Here is a 16628-nt window from a genome sequence, read left to right as displayed (position 1 = left end):
GACAAAAGTGCCTAAGGATTGGTTCAGTGCTACTCGCCATGAATGAAGGAAGGGGGGCTGAATAATGGATATTGACACATACGCTTGAGATTTGCCTATTCGTCGCTTGCTTTGGAGAAGTATCTGCTGCTGCATGGCATCGAACAAGGGGCACACTGTGGATAGGACGAAGGCACGAATGCCTAGGAGCGGAATCAGAGTATCAGATTATGAACATCGGCACTTCTTCCAGCCGTGACTGCTTGTCTTGCTCCACCGACTTGCGCTTCAAGAATCCATTCTGGTTTGGTCGTGTTGTCGGCCGCAGCCTGCGTGGCCTAAACTCGTCCCTCCCATTCTCAGAGAGAACGGGTTCGCCGTCCTGTCCGGACGAAGAGGCTGAAGGATGCTCTTTGGAAGACTCCCCAGTTCTTCGGTGAATAGCCAGGCTACGTGCACTTCCAGAGGTTTCACTGCTCAGGACGTGAGAAGTCGACTGAGCATGGCCAGTCTTGCTCTCACTCCCATTTCTGGTCTGATCCCCCTCGTCCTCGTCTGCCTCATCCTTGATAGAATGACCGCCACTTTGGATCCTGGTAAAGCCCATCCCGGCCTTGGTCTTGCTCGACATCCTCTCCAGGCCAATCAAGGAAGTCTTCTGCAGGCCACCGCTTGCCATGAGCGGAGCAAGACGTGTGCCAGACCACAAATCGATCACTTTGTCTTCTTCTTCCTCTACCTCTTCCTCCTCTGCCTCTGTAGATGTCGGCCCCATTACCTGCTGCAGTGTCTCCTTTTGCCTCTTCTGCAACGCCAGCTTCTGGAGTCGATTCTTTGCCTCCTTCGACATAGGCGAGGTTGGTTCGGGTAGAGCTTTTGGCGCCGCTTCACGTGCTTGCTTGACTAGTCTCTTGTACTCGGCATGATGTAGATGGGCGGTATAAGTTTGAGCAATGGTTTGAAACTCGTCTTCCACCATGATGTATATGTCGTCGCCATCGTACCCCTCTCGCATGGACCTGCCGCGTCCGTCAGCACGATTCACTGTGGTGGCCGCGTACCACTCACTCGAAAGATAAGGGTGGCGGTCGGAGTGGAGAGGAAGAAGGCGATTTCGCTACATTGTGTCAGTTTCAGCCTTCTTGTTGTCTGCTCCATTGTAACTCACGCCCAGTGCCTCTCTTCGGGGTGATTTGTGGCTGACGCCCGGGGAGCAGGGCGTCTTCTTCCCCGACCGTTGGCTCCTCCATATCTAGGGATGAGGCTCTCTCAGGCTTCGGCCGTGGTGTCTGAGCCACTCGTTGCCTCTTCGCTGGGGGCGCCTTGTCGACGGCCCAGGGCAAACGGCGAGCCATCGTGTTTTGTTGAAGGGATCGCTACGTTAGAAGCTCAAGGGGGATCAGCGCGACGTGGGTACTGTGCTTCAGTATTCACTTCATGCATGTCTGCCTGGAGAAATCAAAGTGCAAGGCAGTAGGTGGGTATCTGCAGAGCGCAATGCTAGTATGTCTGGTTAAAGGAATTCAGGAACAAAGGCACAAGGTGCTGCCTCAAGTTTGACCAAGAAACTTCCGAGGCTGAGTACATAGGTACCCCGCTACTTCGGCCATTTCCAAGCACATTATAGACTGTCTGAAGACGTCAAACGATGCATTCAGCAGGATAGAGAAATTCAGACGACGTGAAAGGCACGATTAGGAGCATAACTTTGAGCTCTATGGTTTCTGTAGTAAAAATCTGTCTTCATGGTCTTTCGCAGCCTGCCAGCCAGGGGTATCATTTTGCGATTCTTTTTCATAACTGCATTTCCATGTGCAAGCCGCCCTTCCGTTGTCCCGTACTCCATAGCCTTGAAATAATCCCAGAATGGCCGATTAGAGAGTTGGATCGTACTCGTAGACGGAACTCTCTGCCGTGTCCAACTCTCTGCTGTCCCAGTAAAGCTTCTCTAGCTACCTGCGCTGAGGCCACTATACCTCGCCCGGCTTCTTGGAGTTGCAACTGACAATCTTGACCTTGTCTGCATGGAACTCTTGACCACCATCGCTCTTGAATCTCACATCCTTGACGAGGAATGTCCACACATCATCGCAAAAACGGTAGGTCTCCAGATGGCCCTGTCGCTGGTGTCAGCTACCAGACTGCAGTGCAGAACTTCCGAGACTGACCTTGAAAGTAAGTCTTGATTTGACCTTCTCTGCCAGTGTCTCAGCTATAGCGCGATCGAAGTTGCTCAAAATCTTCATCGCCAACTGCGGTTCGATCCGACCATCGTTGATCAGATCGTCGATAGTGTCGATGAGCGCTTCGCCGATACTGCAAGAGGCGTCAACATTTAAACAGGCCACGGCCACGACAACACCAAGAATTTGGTACGGAGTAAGACTAGGCGCTCCAACAGTCACAGAATCTCACAGGATAACCTACCTGCTGCCCCGGTAGAGTTCGTAGAATTGTTGAGGCGCCGTCGCCATCTTGTCCACCCTTGATCAGCCGCTGATGACTTGGACCCGGGAGATGCGCCGGATGTCAGGACTAGCTGAAGCGATAGGGAGGGACGGGGTTGTGAAGGAGATGAAGTTGGTGTCAGGAGGGCGTTGGGTAAGGACGTTAGTGAGGTGCGGCGTACGGAGTACAGCCTGTGAATGCCGAACCATCCAATTAGGTGCCTTGACATTGGCTGGAGCCTCATGTCCGGCAGGGCTTCCTTAGGCGTTGTCCGATTGGGTGGCCCTGCGATCCCTGGGTGCACCATTACTTCATAGCACCAACAGCAAATGAACTCCAAACTCCGCACCACGACATCACTGTCTCGACTTTATGGATGCTCAATACTAAGAAAGTACCTACCAGGTATCATTGTGGGCACCCTACAAGCTGCTTACTTGACAAGTCATTTTGTTCACCTCACTACTGAACAACGCCATGAGCAGTATACCTCTGACTGTATCCCGCACCGCAGTACTTCGCCAGTATTCAGCCGTCTCTTTGACGTTTACTTCGAGACTACAACGATGCCAACGATGCGCTTCCACCACGACCTCCCAAACTCCTTCCGACAATAAATCTGCCTCCACGTCTGAGTCGGCAGCAAAGCAAGATCGACTGGAGAAACTCAAGAAAGCGTACAAGAGCATGGCAGAGGCAGATGAAGAGATGCGCAAAGCCATGGAAAATCTGGCTGGTGATGGCGGAGAGGCTGGACTCGAACTGGAAGATGGAAAAGCTGTCTCTATGAAAAGAGGTGTTCGAGAGAACATGTTCAGGTACATCTGAGACAAGGGACAACCAGATCACGGACACCACGGACGAACAGAGTTATGGGATAACCAAGATGCCATTCAGGGGTATCATGCGCTTGAAAACAAGGTGGACCACTCCCAAGTTGATCAACATAAGGGGCATACGACTCAGACACTCTCCTTGTCGTACAGATCATTGATGTCATGCACCAGCTCCTGCACCGAACTGCCTCCTGGACAGTCATACCATTTGCCGCCGTCGCGTATACATCTTATCTTGCCAGCCAGTCGCACTGTGCAGCTCTTTGTGACGTTGTTCTCCTGGCTCCTCAGAATGCTCTCTCGTAGCAAGCCGACACCCTCTCCTTCCTCACTGATGCAAGAATTGAGCTTTTGAAAGTCAACGCCATGTTCCAGGGCGCAGTCCTCGACCAAATCTCGCTTGGGGATATCCTGGTAATCGGAGATCATGCAATTGGCAAACCCCAGCCAGACCTTGACATCGGTGGATATTGTCGCAGCGCAGAGGAGGATGACGTTACCGAGGCATTCGCCGGGGCCGTGTAAACAGGTCACCGCATCGGAATGAGGATCAATACTAAAGAGTGTCAGCGAGGGCAGGAATCAGTCGTAGTTGAATTCTCACCTTCCAAGAAATGACATTGTAAAGTTGACTTTATCGCTGACTTGTTCCATCGTTGGCACGACCAATTCACGCAGACAGTCTCGTGCGTCGGGGCATTTGGACATGATATGGATCTCCAGCGGCACTGTATCTCTATCTCCTAGCTCGTCGAGCTCGGCCGTCCGATGCGGCGACAAGCCAGGGTTATAGTGGTGGTGGCAGACAAACGTGGCGCGAAACAACCATAGCGTCGCCAGTAATGTGAGGACGGCGGGTAAGACGCGTGTCACCAAGTAGTTCCTTTGAGGTCGCGACTCGGGGTCGGGTCGTTTTCTGCCATACTCGACATGCCGGTATGAGGATGCCTTCTCGTAGACGGGGAGGGGCTTTCCGGGTTCCATAGCGAGGGCGTCTTAGTACTGGAGACCGGTGAACCGTCCCAAAGTGAATCAGTCAAAGTCGAAGTCGAGCACAGGCATGGACAAAATATGTTGAACTGGAACTGGTGTCTCAAGCGTCAAAGTCTTGTCTTGTCGGATGAACACATGTAGTATGGAGGTATGGAGGGTGTATGCCTCATCACCAATGGATGTGTTATTACACTGGCAGGCGGCATTACAACCACTGGCTTGGCGTACCTAACCTACCACTACTACTATAATGTACAGTAGGGGTTTAAAGTGCCGCCGCTTTAAGTACGAGAGGAGAGGTAAGTGAATAAAAAAGCGGCACGGGCCAGGCGTAAGGCTAGGTGCCAAAATAGATAGCCGGCTTATAAGGCTACTATCTCTAGACATAGAATTTATATAACGAGAGAGGCCGTAGAGCTGAAGGTCTCCCTAATCCTGTTAGAATAGTAGTTGGATAAGCCGCTATCGATTCTGGCACCCACCCTAAGCTGAAATCCTTCGCGCCATGACGCCAAGGGTGCAATATACGGAGTATACCTTACACCTTGCTTAGCCCAGTAGAGTCCCTAGGTATTGATAGTGATTGGCTATCTGGGTCAACCTCCAGCAAGACTTCTTCTTGAAGGTAAGGTCGGCACGCCCTCTAGAAATTTCTGTTCCCTCTGAATTTGCTGTAACGAGATAGGCCGAATGACCGGGCTTGACAGCATTAGATGGTGAATTGCATCACCGTGAGACTTGATAACAGCTACATCCAGCTGTTCCTGAACAGAATCGAGTCTGCAACAGTCATGCTGATGTATGACGGCTTCCCAAGCCTGGAGGATAGATGGTTCCATGGTCAATTGCCATGTACCTCTCCAAGTGATTGTAGCTTCGTGTCTATCGTGGAACACCTGATACTTGAAGAGTGCCGCCAACCCCTGTCTTCCGTTCCAGATCTCCATGGTTTCCAGTCGTGACATCTTTGTAGCCGCTGCCGCCGCTGCCCGAAGCATATCTCCGATCTCAATCGGATGTTCGGGCGCAAGTAAATTTGAAGTAAGCACGATCGAGCTTAGATTTGACCACTCCCAAGAGGGTTCGATCTTAAAGAAATCGCTAGCATCTACGATGAAGGATGCTGCGAGATGCTCAAGCTTGAGGCTGGCGAGTGCGATCATATGACTTACAGCTGGGGCTGGGCTGCGAAGGCTGTCACATTCGGCTATGTCTTCTCCGAACTGGAATCGCTGCATGATCGGTGGATACTGTTGATTGAAGTTCTCGAAAACCACAAGTCTCTTGAGATTCCTGTTGAATCGTGGGATATACTTGAAAAGATAGTGGAAACCTGTATAACGGATGCGGATCATTAGCAATGGAGTACCAATATAAATGAGAGCGAGTGATAAATTGGACAGGTATGCAATAATACTTACTTATATCTGTACCCCTCTGCATCAGGCCCCATTCCCTCCAGGGCTCGTAGTGGACTTCCTGGAGTCTGGGGAAACGGGCGAACATATGTGCAAGCGAGTGCGGCTTCCATCTCCGGCGGTTCTGTTGCCGGAGAAGTAGACTGGTTACCGCCGGGATTGATGGAAGCTGATCCCACCATTGGAGCTCTAATTCATCAGTAGCAAACGGTCCCTCCTCCATAACGCCATGAAAAACTTTGTAAATAGCCGTACGAGGCGGAGCGGAGTGTCGAAAACCAGCAACCCAGCCGTGTTGAGGATCATTGTAGTCTTTGTTTGATATTGTCTGCTCTATACCACCACCCAGCATATCTGAAGCGATATCGGGCATAAAGGTCAGATATGGGAACCAATGTTTGGAGTCACTAGGCGAGTAGATACTAATATCGAGTACCAAGTCGCCGTTAAGGCCCCATGTGCTTAGAACCGAGAACAGATTCTGGAATGCCGTGGGGATCGGACAGCCATCTGCATCCTGAATAATGATTGCCGCTTCGTACTCCTCGTCTGGGAGCCTTCCATGGAGGCCAGGGGCACATGTGGTGCAATCATAGCCATCAACTTCCAAGCAGAACCAGATATAGTTGACGAGAGCCCGATTGCGATGAATCATCGAACCAAAATCGACGAGACGAGATGGTGTCCCTTTGATTCGGGCGAAGTTATATTTCTCAAGCTCTGTTTGCCACTCTCGAGACACGGTGGCCAAGCGACTCAGTTTGCAACCGTCTTGTATCAGGACTCGTAGAATAAGAATCCGGATTTCTGGAGGCAGGCTAGCCCATCCTGAAGACATTGCTATTTGCCAAGGGATCTTGAAAATATAGCTGATAAACCGTGACTGGTGAAACTTCGGTCATGAGGCGATGGAGGAATATGGGTCGGAAAATACAAGAGGGGAGCGTGGGCGATTGTTGCGAAAAGGAATGAAATTCGGTGCGAAGGTTGAGTGGCTGACGGGAGATTTTATAGCAGAAATCCCCCCCTCTCGATCGTATAGCAGAAATCCCCCCCTCTCGATCGAGGTTCTTCGTCTTCTTGCTTGCGCCCCAAACACCCATAGTTCAAGGGCCTCGACGAGACCTCTGTATGGTACCCTTGTAATGATTGGTCGTACCAGTCTTTGACGTTCTTAGACGGCTTGGATGGCTTGGATGGCTTTCGAAGCAGGGCTCGGTCGTCTCTCGATCGCTTCGTCTTCTTGCTTGCGCCCGCCTATTATTGGAAACCCCTGGCAGCGAGAGGGTATTTTATTGAGTCCGTGTGGCGGAGGATACTCACTGACAGAGTCCTCTGCCTTGATAAGAGGTACGCAAGCCGCGCACACAGCACTGACCACTTCCTTGCCCTGTGGGGGGAAGACCCGGTTAGGCTTAAAGTCCTCGAAGGCCCAAAGTGTCTGGCACCACTGAGGGGCGAAGAGGAACAGGCTGTTGTGTCCGAAGAGATGCTCCAACAGTTGCCTGTGGTCCTTGAGTTGGTCCGAGTCAAATGGTTATGTTCTTAGGGGGATCGACCCAGGATTTCTGCATATACCTAAACAACACCGAAGGGAGAGCGATGAATAGGTTCGATCCCTGTCTGAGGTGCCTGGTTAGGCCATTATCTCTTCCGCTATGTATCAACTAATCACCTGTAGTTTAGTGGGTATATAGAAAATAAAAACAAGTATTTACCTTCTTGCTTGCGCCCCAGCCACCTTGCTTTGTATGGTACCCTTGTAATAACTGTTGTACTATTAAGTAGGTTCGACTATAGGCGCCGTATTGATTGTATCGAGCGGGTACAGAGAGAAGTCGACCGTCAGTCCGGCAATGGCGCCCGCCTGGCAAACAAGTAGTTAGAGAGAAGATCTCGCGGAAAGGACGTGACATGGCGCACCTTGCTTTGTATGGTACCCTTGTAATAATTGTTTGACGTCCTTGAATTAGATAGTTCTCGAAGCAACGCTCGGTCGTCTCTCGGTCGAGGTTCTTTGTCTTCTTACTTGCGCCCCAACCACCTCTAGTTCAAGCTACTCAACGAAACGTCTATCTCTTCTACTTTGTACTCCGTATGGTACCCTTGTAATGATTGTTTGACGTCCTTGAATGGTTTTCGCAGCGGGGCTCAGTCGTAAGCTGATGACTCCGGCTTCTACTTTTCCACTTGTTGTTCCTTTTTCTTTCCCTTCAGAATTGATATATTCCATGGGTGTGTATCTAAACTAAAGCAAGTTGTAGAGAGGAAATGGAGTAAGTGTATCCGTACTCTGTACTCCGTCAAGTGGCAAAAGACCAAGCAACATGCGAAGGCGCATCGGCGAGTAATTACTTCCTACCTACTTCCCTGCTACGAGCTCAACTGCAACTTACCCCAGCCGTGCCGGCTTTTATAACCACTTACCTTCCCTCTCGCACTTAAAGCGACGGTATTTTAATACTTAACAAACCATACCTAGAAGCTACCAGGGCTTAGAGTAATTAGACCCCACGCTGAACTATGTGGTGGGAAGTCAACCCATCCTCCAAGACAGCAATTAAGCACTTGGCCTTTTAAAAGAAGTGCTTGCCTGACCTAAACTCCCACTGTTCTTCGCCATAGTTTCTGCTATCAATCTACACGAGTGCCGACCTGCTGGAGGTTGAACCTTTCATTTCATCATTGGTCTATCTGCCTATCTGCTACCTAGGTACAGGAAAGTGGAATACTGAGGTGCGTCTCTCTCCGCAAATTTGCGGCTGGTGTTAACCAGGCGGTCGCCACGGGGAGGCTTGAGAGTCCGACTTCGCCGCCCATAAGAATACCTGTGCTGTGCTGTGCTGTGCAAGGAAAATAAGATGCAAAGAAATGTAAGTTACTTACAGACTCGTTACTTCCACCGCTCCAACCACCCAGGCCGCGCTGTATGGCCTTCAGGTTACCAACCGTTGTCAGAAAAGAGATCTGCGGAGATTGCATGAGCGACCTGATACATCGGCAACAAATTTCTACAGGAGTCTGCAGCGACTGTGTCTTCAGAGGTGTAGCTACTGCCTGGGTTGGTCTCTGAGCGTTTGCTTTGAGAATGTCGAGGCTGCAGAAAGCACGCTGTTAGCAAGACCCACGCGACCGAACGCTCACTTACTATTCATCGAACTTCAAGACCAAGTTATTCACATGACAAACTTCAACATTGAAAGGTTTAGTTGTTTCAGGAGCGGCGACTTGTTCAGGACCGGCAACGGGACGAGAGGACGACGGGATCTGCCACCCTCTCCGCGTTATGGCGGATTACCGCCCGTATGACGGCCTCCTCGGCGACAGCAACGGCCTCGCGGGCACGGGTGAGGGCCAACTTGGCTTCGGCGACGGCCTCGCCGGTGGCAAAGACTTTGTCAAGGGCGGAGCGTTCGGCGAGATGGTAGGCATTCCGGTTGGTCCGCCAGGTGAGACCACGACTCGGGCTGCCCGGCGTAGGCGGCATTTCCGCGTCAAAAATCCACCAACGCTGTTGACTTCAACATATGGGAGGGTACTCTGTGAGTGTGACCTTCTGTTGGCTTTGACATAAGGAACCGTAGCCCCCGATGGACTCGGGGGCGAAAGGAAATGGTTCAGGGCTGTGGGGGCCCTTTTCAAGCCCTTTCCAAGCTTTGTATACTTCTGAAACGTCAATCGCCCACAACTCGGGGTATTGTGGTGATGCTTCCTCTTCCAAATGCCTGGCTCTTGCTCCCGACAGAGGATATCCGTCAGCAATATAAGGATCCGCGGAAGGTGGATTCTGATCTGTCCAGAGTTAGCTTGCGAAAGGAGGCTTGTTTCAAAAGGTAATGTTGCAACTGAAAAGCGAGTTTGATCGGCCGGGGAGGGGGGGGGGATTCGGCGCGCGTCCTAGTCGTGCCATTCGTCGAATAAGCCCGTGTCGTTGGGAAAAGCAAAGTCATCCGTGAAGGAGGAATAATTCAAAGGTGAAGATAAGTCGAGCAAAGTGAGAGCTGAGGAGTAAGAGCTGATGAAAACTGTTGCTGCGGATTTTAAGGAAGGAGGGTATTGTACGGTAGAGCTGGAGGTTTCCCTAATCCTATCGACGCAGCACCCTTGGGTGCGAACCTGGAGGGACTCGTCTCCGAGCGGATCTGGCTCTATAGATTGTGGTAGGTGCCTTTCAGCGCTTTGAATGGTGCCTTCCGTAACAAGTGCTCTCTCTATAAGTGTGACCTTCTTAGAGATTGATTGTATCCGTAGTCTTGTGGGCAGGCAGTTGCGATATAGACCTAATGTACGCTCCTTACCCTCTAACCTCAGGGGCCACCTGGGGGAGCAAGATAGATCAAGAAGGTCCAATCCCCTCACGGCCGATCTTTGCTCTTCATAATCCAGCGCTCGATCCTCTCACTTCCAAATGTAGCCTCCATGATCACCTTGCCGAAGGAATCGACATCATTAGCCTTCGCATCCACAAGCAGCCTCTCCGTCTCCTGCCGGTGCATCAACCCAACATTGACTTCAGAGCATAATTTCGCCCATTTATACGCCGAGTTGGTGTCCCAAACCCCCTGCCGCGTTGTGAGCATCATTCCGCCCAGACACGCCGCCCACCCGCGTTGCAGCGTGAGGAAGACAGTCTGGATGCCGGACACGATGCTCCACGTGCGCCGGACGGACTCGGCGAGGATCCAGGCGTGCCACAGAGCCTCCTCACCGACTGCGTGGGGAAGTGGATTGTACGCAATGGGGGTGTTATTCATTGTCAGGCTATCCTCTGGGGCAGTAGTCATCTGGCGGTGGAAGGCGGCTAAACTGGCACTCTGCGAAGCGCTCTCAAGCATCTTATCGGCCCATGTGAAGAGGAGTGGGATGCGCTGTTCCGCGGCGTACCGGAGTCCAACGTCGCTGTCGAAGAGGCCCAATGTCTGATACACTATGAGCGCCTGAACGCGCGCGAGATGGTCGAACGTGTCGAGTGTCTTAACGCCTAGTGCCGGACTATCATCCAGCACGTTGTCTCGGAGCAGCTGCTCCGCCCTGTCCTGCAGGATTCGATAGGCTGTCTCCTCGTTTGCCGTCGTTTTCGAGTCGAAGTACGACAGCGCGGTACAAGCGTCTTGTATGCAACGCGGGAACCGATGCCGGTAGAGCTGCCGATGAATGAAAGGATTGGCACCCTCACTCGCCCATTGGGACAACCATCGACGAATCATGGTAGGATATCGCTTCAACATGGAGCTGGGGATCTGGGAGACGTCGAGATGAGTCATGTGGTCGAGTGTCCAGGTTTCCGGTGATAGAAACCAAATATCACTTGGGTTAACAGTGGGTTCGCGCGGAGATGTAATGGGTGCAACGGTATCAACTGTTTGATCGAGTTCAGAAAGGCTGGCCTGGGTCGATGGCTCGGCGTCAGCGAAAATAGCTGTCTCGTAGAAAGTGGAATGTGATTGAGGCGTGGAGGCTGATCCCTCCGGTTGGAACATGACAAAGGTGGATGAGCGCCTGGCTGGATAGTTACAGTTCAGGTCCTTCTCTTCACATCGGCTGCAGCGAGGGCTTTCCTTTCCGCACCTACGCTTAGCCCTAGCACATACACTGCAAGCCTTCCTATCGAGGAAAGGTGTGTGGGCCATTCTCAAAGGAGCGTGTAGTGTGTTTCTATCGCACTCTCCCGCACGGTGTAGACTAGAACAACAGTACAGTAGCTCCGTATTCTGTATGTAGTTGGCGATGAACATGAGATCGCGGGTGACGGGTGGTGGGTGGCGGAGGCCTTGGGGAATTGGTCAGCCTTGGAGCCCTGGACAGATCCTGCGGGAGTGATCTTTTCACTGGGGCGGAAGGCCATACCTGATCCGGTCAGCGCTCGTCCGCCGCGCGGGATCCAGCGTGGATCCGCTGCGGAAGATCTGCTCAACTCGGCGATCGCCTGCGCAGTGCGCAGGCCCAAACCATCACGCAGTACTTGACTGAGCGGTTGCATTTCCACCACGCGAGGCAAAACATGGATGATGTTGGGCAGGAGGGGCCGCGTTGACTCTTGATAATGTCCCCGAGGAGAGTATAAAGATCGCGAAGGTTGCGCCTTGAGCTTGCTGTTTCCTTGCATAGAATACTAGACACAATCAGTGAACCCGACGTGTAGCTAAACATAAGCCAGACAAAATGGACGTCCTCCAAGAGCTGTACCAGACAAACGTCACCAAGACCACTCACACCACCCCTTACCCGGCCATCTCACCTACCCTTCCCTCCCTCTCCCAGACCGGCAGGACCGTTCTCATCACCGGCGGCGCGACAGGGATCGGCCTCGCCATCGCTCATGCCTTCGTGCAAGCCTCCGCTTCGACGGTCATCATCGTCGGCCGTCGGGCCGATAAGCTGGCACAGGCATCTGAGGAGCTCACAGCCGCCGTCAAGCAGGCCGGCTTGAGCACGAACGTCGTCGCGCAGACCTGCGACGTGAGTGATGTCAAGAGTATCGAGGCACTCTGGGACGGGTTCAAGGAGAAGGATGTGGTGGTGGATGTGCTAGTTTCCAACGCAGCCAAATTTGCCAACGTCGCGGAGTTGTTGGAGCTCGGGGCGGAGCATGTATGGTCACTGTTCGAGACCAATGTCAAGGCGCCGCTGTTCCTGGCAGAGAAGTTCTACAAGCAGGGAGCAGACAGGGCAAAGGTATGTGACAGCTGGCTGGAATGCGGCCTACCTTGGATGCAGCCCGTGTTAACGCAGACAGGCTTTCATCAACGTCTCTTCAAATTTCGTCCACCTTTTCCAGTCCAAGGTTATGCAGGGACGGCTCGCATACGGCCTGACCAAGAACTCAGGGACTCTGGTGGCGCAGTTGGTGGCACAGGAAACCCCGCCAGAGAAGGTACAGGTCGTCAGCTTCCATCCCGGCCTCGTCTGGAGCGATGAATGGCCCGTAGAAATAACGAAGGGTATGCTTCCGTTTACGGACGGTGAGTCCTTTCCCACCTCGCAATGCACAGGCACTGAACTGATATTGTTGTAGTCGCTCTTTCCGGACACTTTGCTGTGTGGGCTGCCTCTCCCGAGGCGCGCTTCTTGCATGGCAGGTTCGTCTGGTCCTCATGGGACGTGGAGGATCTCAAAACAGGAGAGGTGCGCGAGAGGATCGACAGTGATTCGGCATTCTTGAAGATTGGAGTCACCGGTCTGCGTCTGGGCAATCTCGCCTGAACTAGCGCTGGCCGATGGATGTGAGTGAGCATTCAGTACTGAAATGAATTCACTGGAAGTGCGGATATAAATTCGAATGTCAAGTGATCTTCTCGACGAGAACTGTTACCTATCCCCTACCACTCTTTAGATGTCGTACAAAGGCTACATCACCTAGATAGTTAACTGCCTCTGCGAGAAAGGATCACGAATGGATGACTACTAGCAACGGTGACCTACATACTCCGTACAGTTGTTCAATTCTGCGCAACCCCGCAGTGATCTACTCTGGCCGCTCTTTCGAAATGGCCTAAGGCTGGATGCCAAACTAGATGGCTACTATCTCTAAGGCCAGTGGCTTGACCATGGTTACTGCCGACTCGCAGTAGAGAACCTCAGGATTTGCCATTTGGTCGCTTAGTAGCTTGCGCAAGCCGATGTGGCTAGACCCCAAATTCTGCCTTGCCAGCGCATCCCGTCACAACGAAGTCTCACGGTGAGGCTGAAGGCAGCAACGTGCTTTCCAACTTATCCAACCACCAGCAGCCGGACATGGAGCCCGTGCTATTCGATGCAATTATACTCTTCACCTGGCTTGTTACTTTGGCCACCGTCAACTTCGAGCGTGACGGCCCAGCTATCGCTGAGCATTCCAAACTGACCGCTGACTAGTGAGATCTGTGCCCATTAGTGCTAGAATAGCTAATAATGTCTCAGGGTGCCGGGTATATCATCGAACATGGCGGATCCCTTGAGCATCGGTTCCGGCATCGTCGGTATCATCGGCCTAGCGATCCAAGTGACACAGGTGGTGGTGCAGTTTGGATTGGACTGGAAAGATGCACCGCGCGAGGTCAAGGCCTTCATGGCCGAGCTCAAAACCCTGCACACCATTTTATCAGCAATCAACAACCTTATCCTCAGTCCCGAATTTACAGAGGCCTTTCAGACGAGGTCATCGGTTCTCGTCTCTCAGCTTCGACCCGGGGTGTCTCCCGTGGCCAATACAACCCTCCTACTACAAACATGTGAGAAGGAACTCCGGGGACTGCTCATTGAGCTGGAAAGAGGGCGAACGGACACAGAGTTGGTTGGGAGCGGCTAAAAGGAGCCTTCCTGGCCAAGCGTACGCGAGAGTCAGTTGAGAACCTCTCCCGCTGGTGTGGAGAACTAAACCATTTACTGTCGATCGACGCCGCTTCTGTGGGAGCAGCAACGTATACAGCAGTCAGAGAGTTAAGAAAGGAACACCAGCAGTGGCAGCAGATTGGAGCCGAAAAGGAGATGCTAAGTTGGCTCGTACGGCTCACGCCCGTTGACTATGCTCCCCAGCAAAGCGACCTACTTAGCAGACGACAAGAAGGCACGGCGCAATGGCTGTTAGACTCAACCCCTTTCCAGGATTGGGTCGATCAAAACATACAGACTTTATTCTGTCCCGGCATCCCGGGAGCAGGCAAAACAATCTCCGCCGCAATTGTTGTCGACTCGCTCTCCACGACCTTCCGACACGACAACGTTGGAATTGCCTACATCTTCTGTAACTTTCGAGTACAGCATAAACCTGTCGATCTTCTTACCACTCTACTCCAACAGTTGATCCGGGGACGGCCATCAGCACCACAATGCCTAGAACAGCTTTATGCCAGGCATCAACCGAGAAGAACACAGCCTACGATTGACGAAATCTCGAAAACCCTGGAATTGATCGTCCATGACCATTCCAAAAGCTTCATTGTTGTCGATGCTTTGGATGAACTTCACGACGCCGATGGATGGCGGACACAGCTTTTGACCGAGTTATTCAAACTACAAGCCATGACCGCAGTCAAACTCTTCTTCACTTCCAGGCCCATTCCCGAGATTGAGAAAAAATTCGATGGCAGGTGCACTAAATTGGAGATTCGTGCAAGCCCCGAAGATCTGCTTAGATATCTTGATGGACACATGTGGAAGCTGCCATCATTTATATCTACTAACGCAGACTTGCAGAAGGAAATCAAAACGGCAATCGTCCAAGCAGCAGGCGGAATGTAGGTATCTTGTATGTTATAGCAGCAACTGCAGTGGCTTACACGATTAGGTTTCTTCTGGCACAACTCTATCTCGATTCCTTGATCGGTAAGCGGTCGCCTAAAGCCATCAGAGAGTCATTGGGAAGGTTACGGAAGGGATCCAAAGCGGACGACCGAGCAAATCTCAAAGCTTACGACGAGGCGTATCGCGAAGCCATGGAGAGGATCCAATGCCAGGTTCCGGATTCCAACACCCTGGCTAAGCAGGCTCTCTCATGGATTACTTGTGCCAAGCGGCCGTTGACCACGGTGGAAGTTCAACACGCATTGGCTGTCGAGGTGGGCGAGTCAGAATTTGACGACACGAATCTCTCTGCGATCGAAGACATCATCTCAGTCTGTGCGGGGTTGGTTACGGTTGATGATGAGAACAAGATCATCCGGCTGGTCCATTACACGACACAAGAGTTCTTCGAACGGACGCAGAACGAATGGTTTCCCCAGGCACAGGCCGATATTGTGGATATCTGCACCACCTATTTATCATTCGAGGAATTTGAGTCTGGGCCATGCAAAGAATACACAGAATTTCTGGCACGACTACGATCCTACCCATTGTACGACTATGCGGTGCAGAATTGGAGACATCACTTTCGCGAATCAGGCGATAACGACCGGTGGCGAAAGGTGCATTTCCTTAGAAGTGAACTCAAACTGGAAGCTTGCAGCCAGGCTCTGTTCGGAGATTTTGAGCATGGGATGCTGATGGGTCGCCCCAGACCGGGGCTTAGGAGGCTCAGACGGATACAGCTGGTGCATCTCGGGGCATGGTTCGGACTAGCAGACGTTGTCGGTATGCTACTTAAGGATGGGTGTGATCCAGACAGTATGACCTCGTACGACGAAACGACGCTGTCATTTACTACGAGAAGAGGTCACGAGGAAGTTGCTCGACTCCTAATCGAGAACGGTACTAAGGTCAACTCGGCCAATTATCGTGGAATGACACCACTAATGATTGCATCCGAGAACGGCCACGAGGGTATAGTTCGCCTACTAATTAAGAACGGTGCGATAGTGATTTCGACCAATAACTTTAACGAGACACCACTGTTCATGGCATCCCAGTTCGGCTACGAGAGGATAGTACGCATCCTGATCGAGAACGGTGCTGAGGTCAACCCGATGAATAATGCTGAAGACACACCACTATCAATTGCGTCCCAGGAACGCCATATGGGTATAGTTCGCCTCCTGATCGAGAACGGTGCTAAGGTCGACTCGACAAATCGTGGAAAGACGCCACTATTCTCAGCTTCCGAGAATGGCCACGAGGGGGTAGCTCGCCTCCTGATCGAGAACGGTGCTAAGGTCAACTCGACTGATGAATTTTGCGAGACACCACTATCAATTACATCCCGGTTCGGCTACGAGGGGGTAGTTCGCCTCCTGATCGAGAACGGTGCTGAAACAGCTCCCAGCGGAGATGATCTCACAGAGTGACTCGATTGACCTCTGTGCGCAGAACCAAAGGGCGATGAAGAGAAGGTATGGAAAGCAAGGGCCGGGCCGGGATGGGAGGGCTGCAGCCTTGAAGGCGAGCGCAAGGCTGAATTCAGGTGACTGCCATGATGTGAACTGGTGCTGTGCTCTGTGATCTGGAGTGCTCTGTGATCTGGAGTGCTCTGTCATCTGGAGTGCTCTGTCATCTGGAGTGCTCTGTCATCTGGAGTGCTCTGTCATCTGGAGTGCTCTGT

The 16628-nt window shown here is 52.1% G+C and overlaps 10 protein-coding genes across 10 annotated transcripts; 4 read left to right on the top strand and 6 right to left on the bottom strand.

Moving 5' to 3' along the window:
- Window positions 1-202: 202 nt before the first annotated feature.
- A1O3_05409 (uncharacterized protein) lies at window positions 203-994 on the bottom strand (the record flags this gene model as incomplete). Its single annotated transcript, XM_007735533.1, has 1 exon — window positions 203-994. The coding sequence occupies one exon, from the start codon at window positions 992-994 to the stop codon at window positions 203-205; it is 792 nt and encodes a 263-aa protein (XP_007733723.1).
- Window positions 995-1949: 955 nt separating this feature from the next.
- Window positions 1950-2453, bottom strand: A1O3_05408 (transcription initiation factor TFIIA small subunit; the record flags this gene model as incomplete). Its single annotated transcript, XM_007735532.1, has 3 exons — window positions 1950-2096; window positions 2148-2295; window positions 2407-2453. The coding sequence occupies 3 exons, from the start codon at window positions 2451-2453 to the stop codon at window positions 1950-1952; spliced, it is 342 nt and encodes a 113-aa protein (XP_007733722.1).
- Window positions 2454-2904: 451 nt separating this feature from the next.
- Window positions 2905-3255, top strand: A1O3_05407 (uncharacterized protein; the record flags this gene model as incomplete). Its single annotated transcript, XM_007735531.1, has 1 exon — window positions 2905-3255. One exon carries the CDS (start codon window positions 2905-2907, stop codon window positions 3253-3255), a length of 351 nt encoding a protein of 116 aa, XP_007733721.1.
- Window positions 3256-3389: 134 nt separating this feature from the next.
- Window positions 3390-4247, bottom strand: A1O3_05406 (uncharacterized protein; the record flags this gene model as incomplete). The annotated part of the gene is made up of 2 exons (XM_007735530.1): window positions 3390-3819; window positions 3868-4247. 2 exons carry the CDS (start codon window positions 4245-4247, stop codon window positions 3390-3392), a joined length of 810 nt encoding a protein of 269 aa, XP_007733720.1.
- Window positions 4248-4852: 605 nt separating this feature from the next.
- A1O3_05405 (uncharacterized protein) lies at window positions 4853-6512 on the bottom strand (the record flags this gene model as incomplete). Its single annotated transcript, XM_007735529.1, has 2 exons — window positions 4853-5589; window positions 5678-6512. 2 exons carry the CDS (start codon window positions 6510-6512, stop codon window positions 4853-4855), a joined length of 1572 nt encoding a protein of 523 aa, XP_007733719.1.
- A 2394-nt stretch (window positions 6513-8906) lies between these two features.
- A1O3_05404 (uncharacterized protein) lies at window positions 8907-9161 on the bottom strand (the record flags this gene model as incomplete). Its single annotated transcript, XM_007735528.1, has 1 exon — window positions 8907-9161. One exon carries the CDS (start codon window positions 9159-9161, stop codon window positions 8907-8909), a length of 255 nt encoding a protein of 84 aa, XP_007733718.1.
- Window positions 9162-10029: 868 nt separating this feature from the next.
- Window positions 10030-11154, bottom strand: A1O3_05403 (uncharacterized protein; the record flags this gene model as incomplete). Its single annotated transcript, XM_007735527.1, has 1 exon — window positions 10030-11154. The coding sequence occupies one exon, from the start codon at window positions 11152-11154 to the stop codon at window positions 10030-10032; it is 1125 nt and encodes a 374-aa protein (XP_007733717.1).
- Window positions 11155-11836: 682 nt separating this feature from the next.
- Window positions 11837-12877, top strand: A1O3_05402 (uncharacterized protein; the record flags this gene model as incomplete). Its single annotated transcript, XM_007735526.1, has 3 exons — window positions 11837-12349; window positions 12411-12636; window positions 12690-12877. The coding sequence occupies 3 exons, from the start codon at window positions 11837-11839 to the stop codon at window positions 12875-12877; spliced, it is 927 nt and encodes a 308-aa protein (XP_007733716.1).
- Window positions 12878-13595: 718 nt separating this feature from the next.
- A1O3_05401 (uncharacterized protein) lies at window positions 13596-13961 on the top strand (the record flags this gene model as incomplete). The annotated part of the gene is made up of 1 exon (XM_007735525.1): window positions 13596-13961. One exon carries the CDS (start codon window positions 13596-13598, stop codon window positions 13959-13961), a length of 366 nt encoding a protein of 121 aa, XP_007733715.1.
- A 179-nt stretch (window positions 13962-14140) lies between these two features.
- On the top strand, window positions 14141-16374 carry A1O3_05400 (uncharacterized protein; the record flags this gene model as incomplete). Its single annotated transcript, XM_007735524.1, has 2 exons — window positions 14141-14889; window positions 14940-16374. The coding sequence occupies 2 exons, from the start codon at window positions 14141-14143 to the stop codon at window positions 16372-16374; spliced, it is 2184 nt and encodes a 727-aa protein (XP_007733714.1).
- Between the last annotated feature and the right edge of the window lie 254 nt (window positions 16375-16628).

Source organism: Capronia epimyces (genome assembly GCF_000585565.1).
Source record: "Capronia epimyces CBS 606.96 chromosome Unknown aczIQ-supercont1.4, whole genome shotgun sequence".
Lineage (NCBI taxonomy): Eukaryota > Fungi > Ascomycota > Eurotiomycetes > Chaetothyriales > Herpotrichiellaceae > Capronia > Capronia epimyces.
This window is presented reverse-complemented; position numbering and strand designations above follow the sequence as displayed.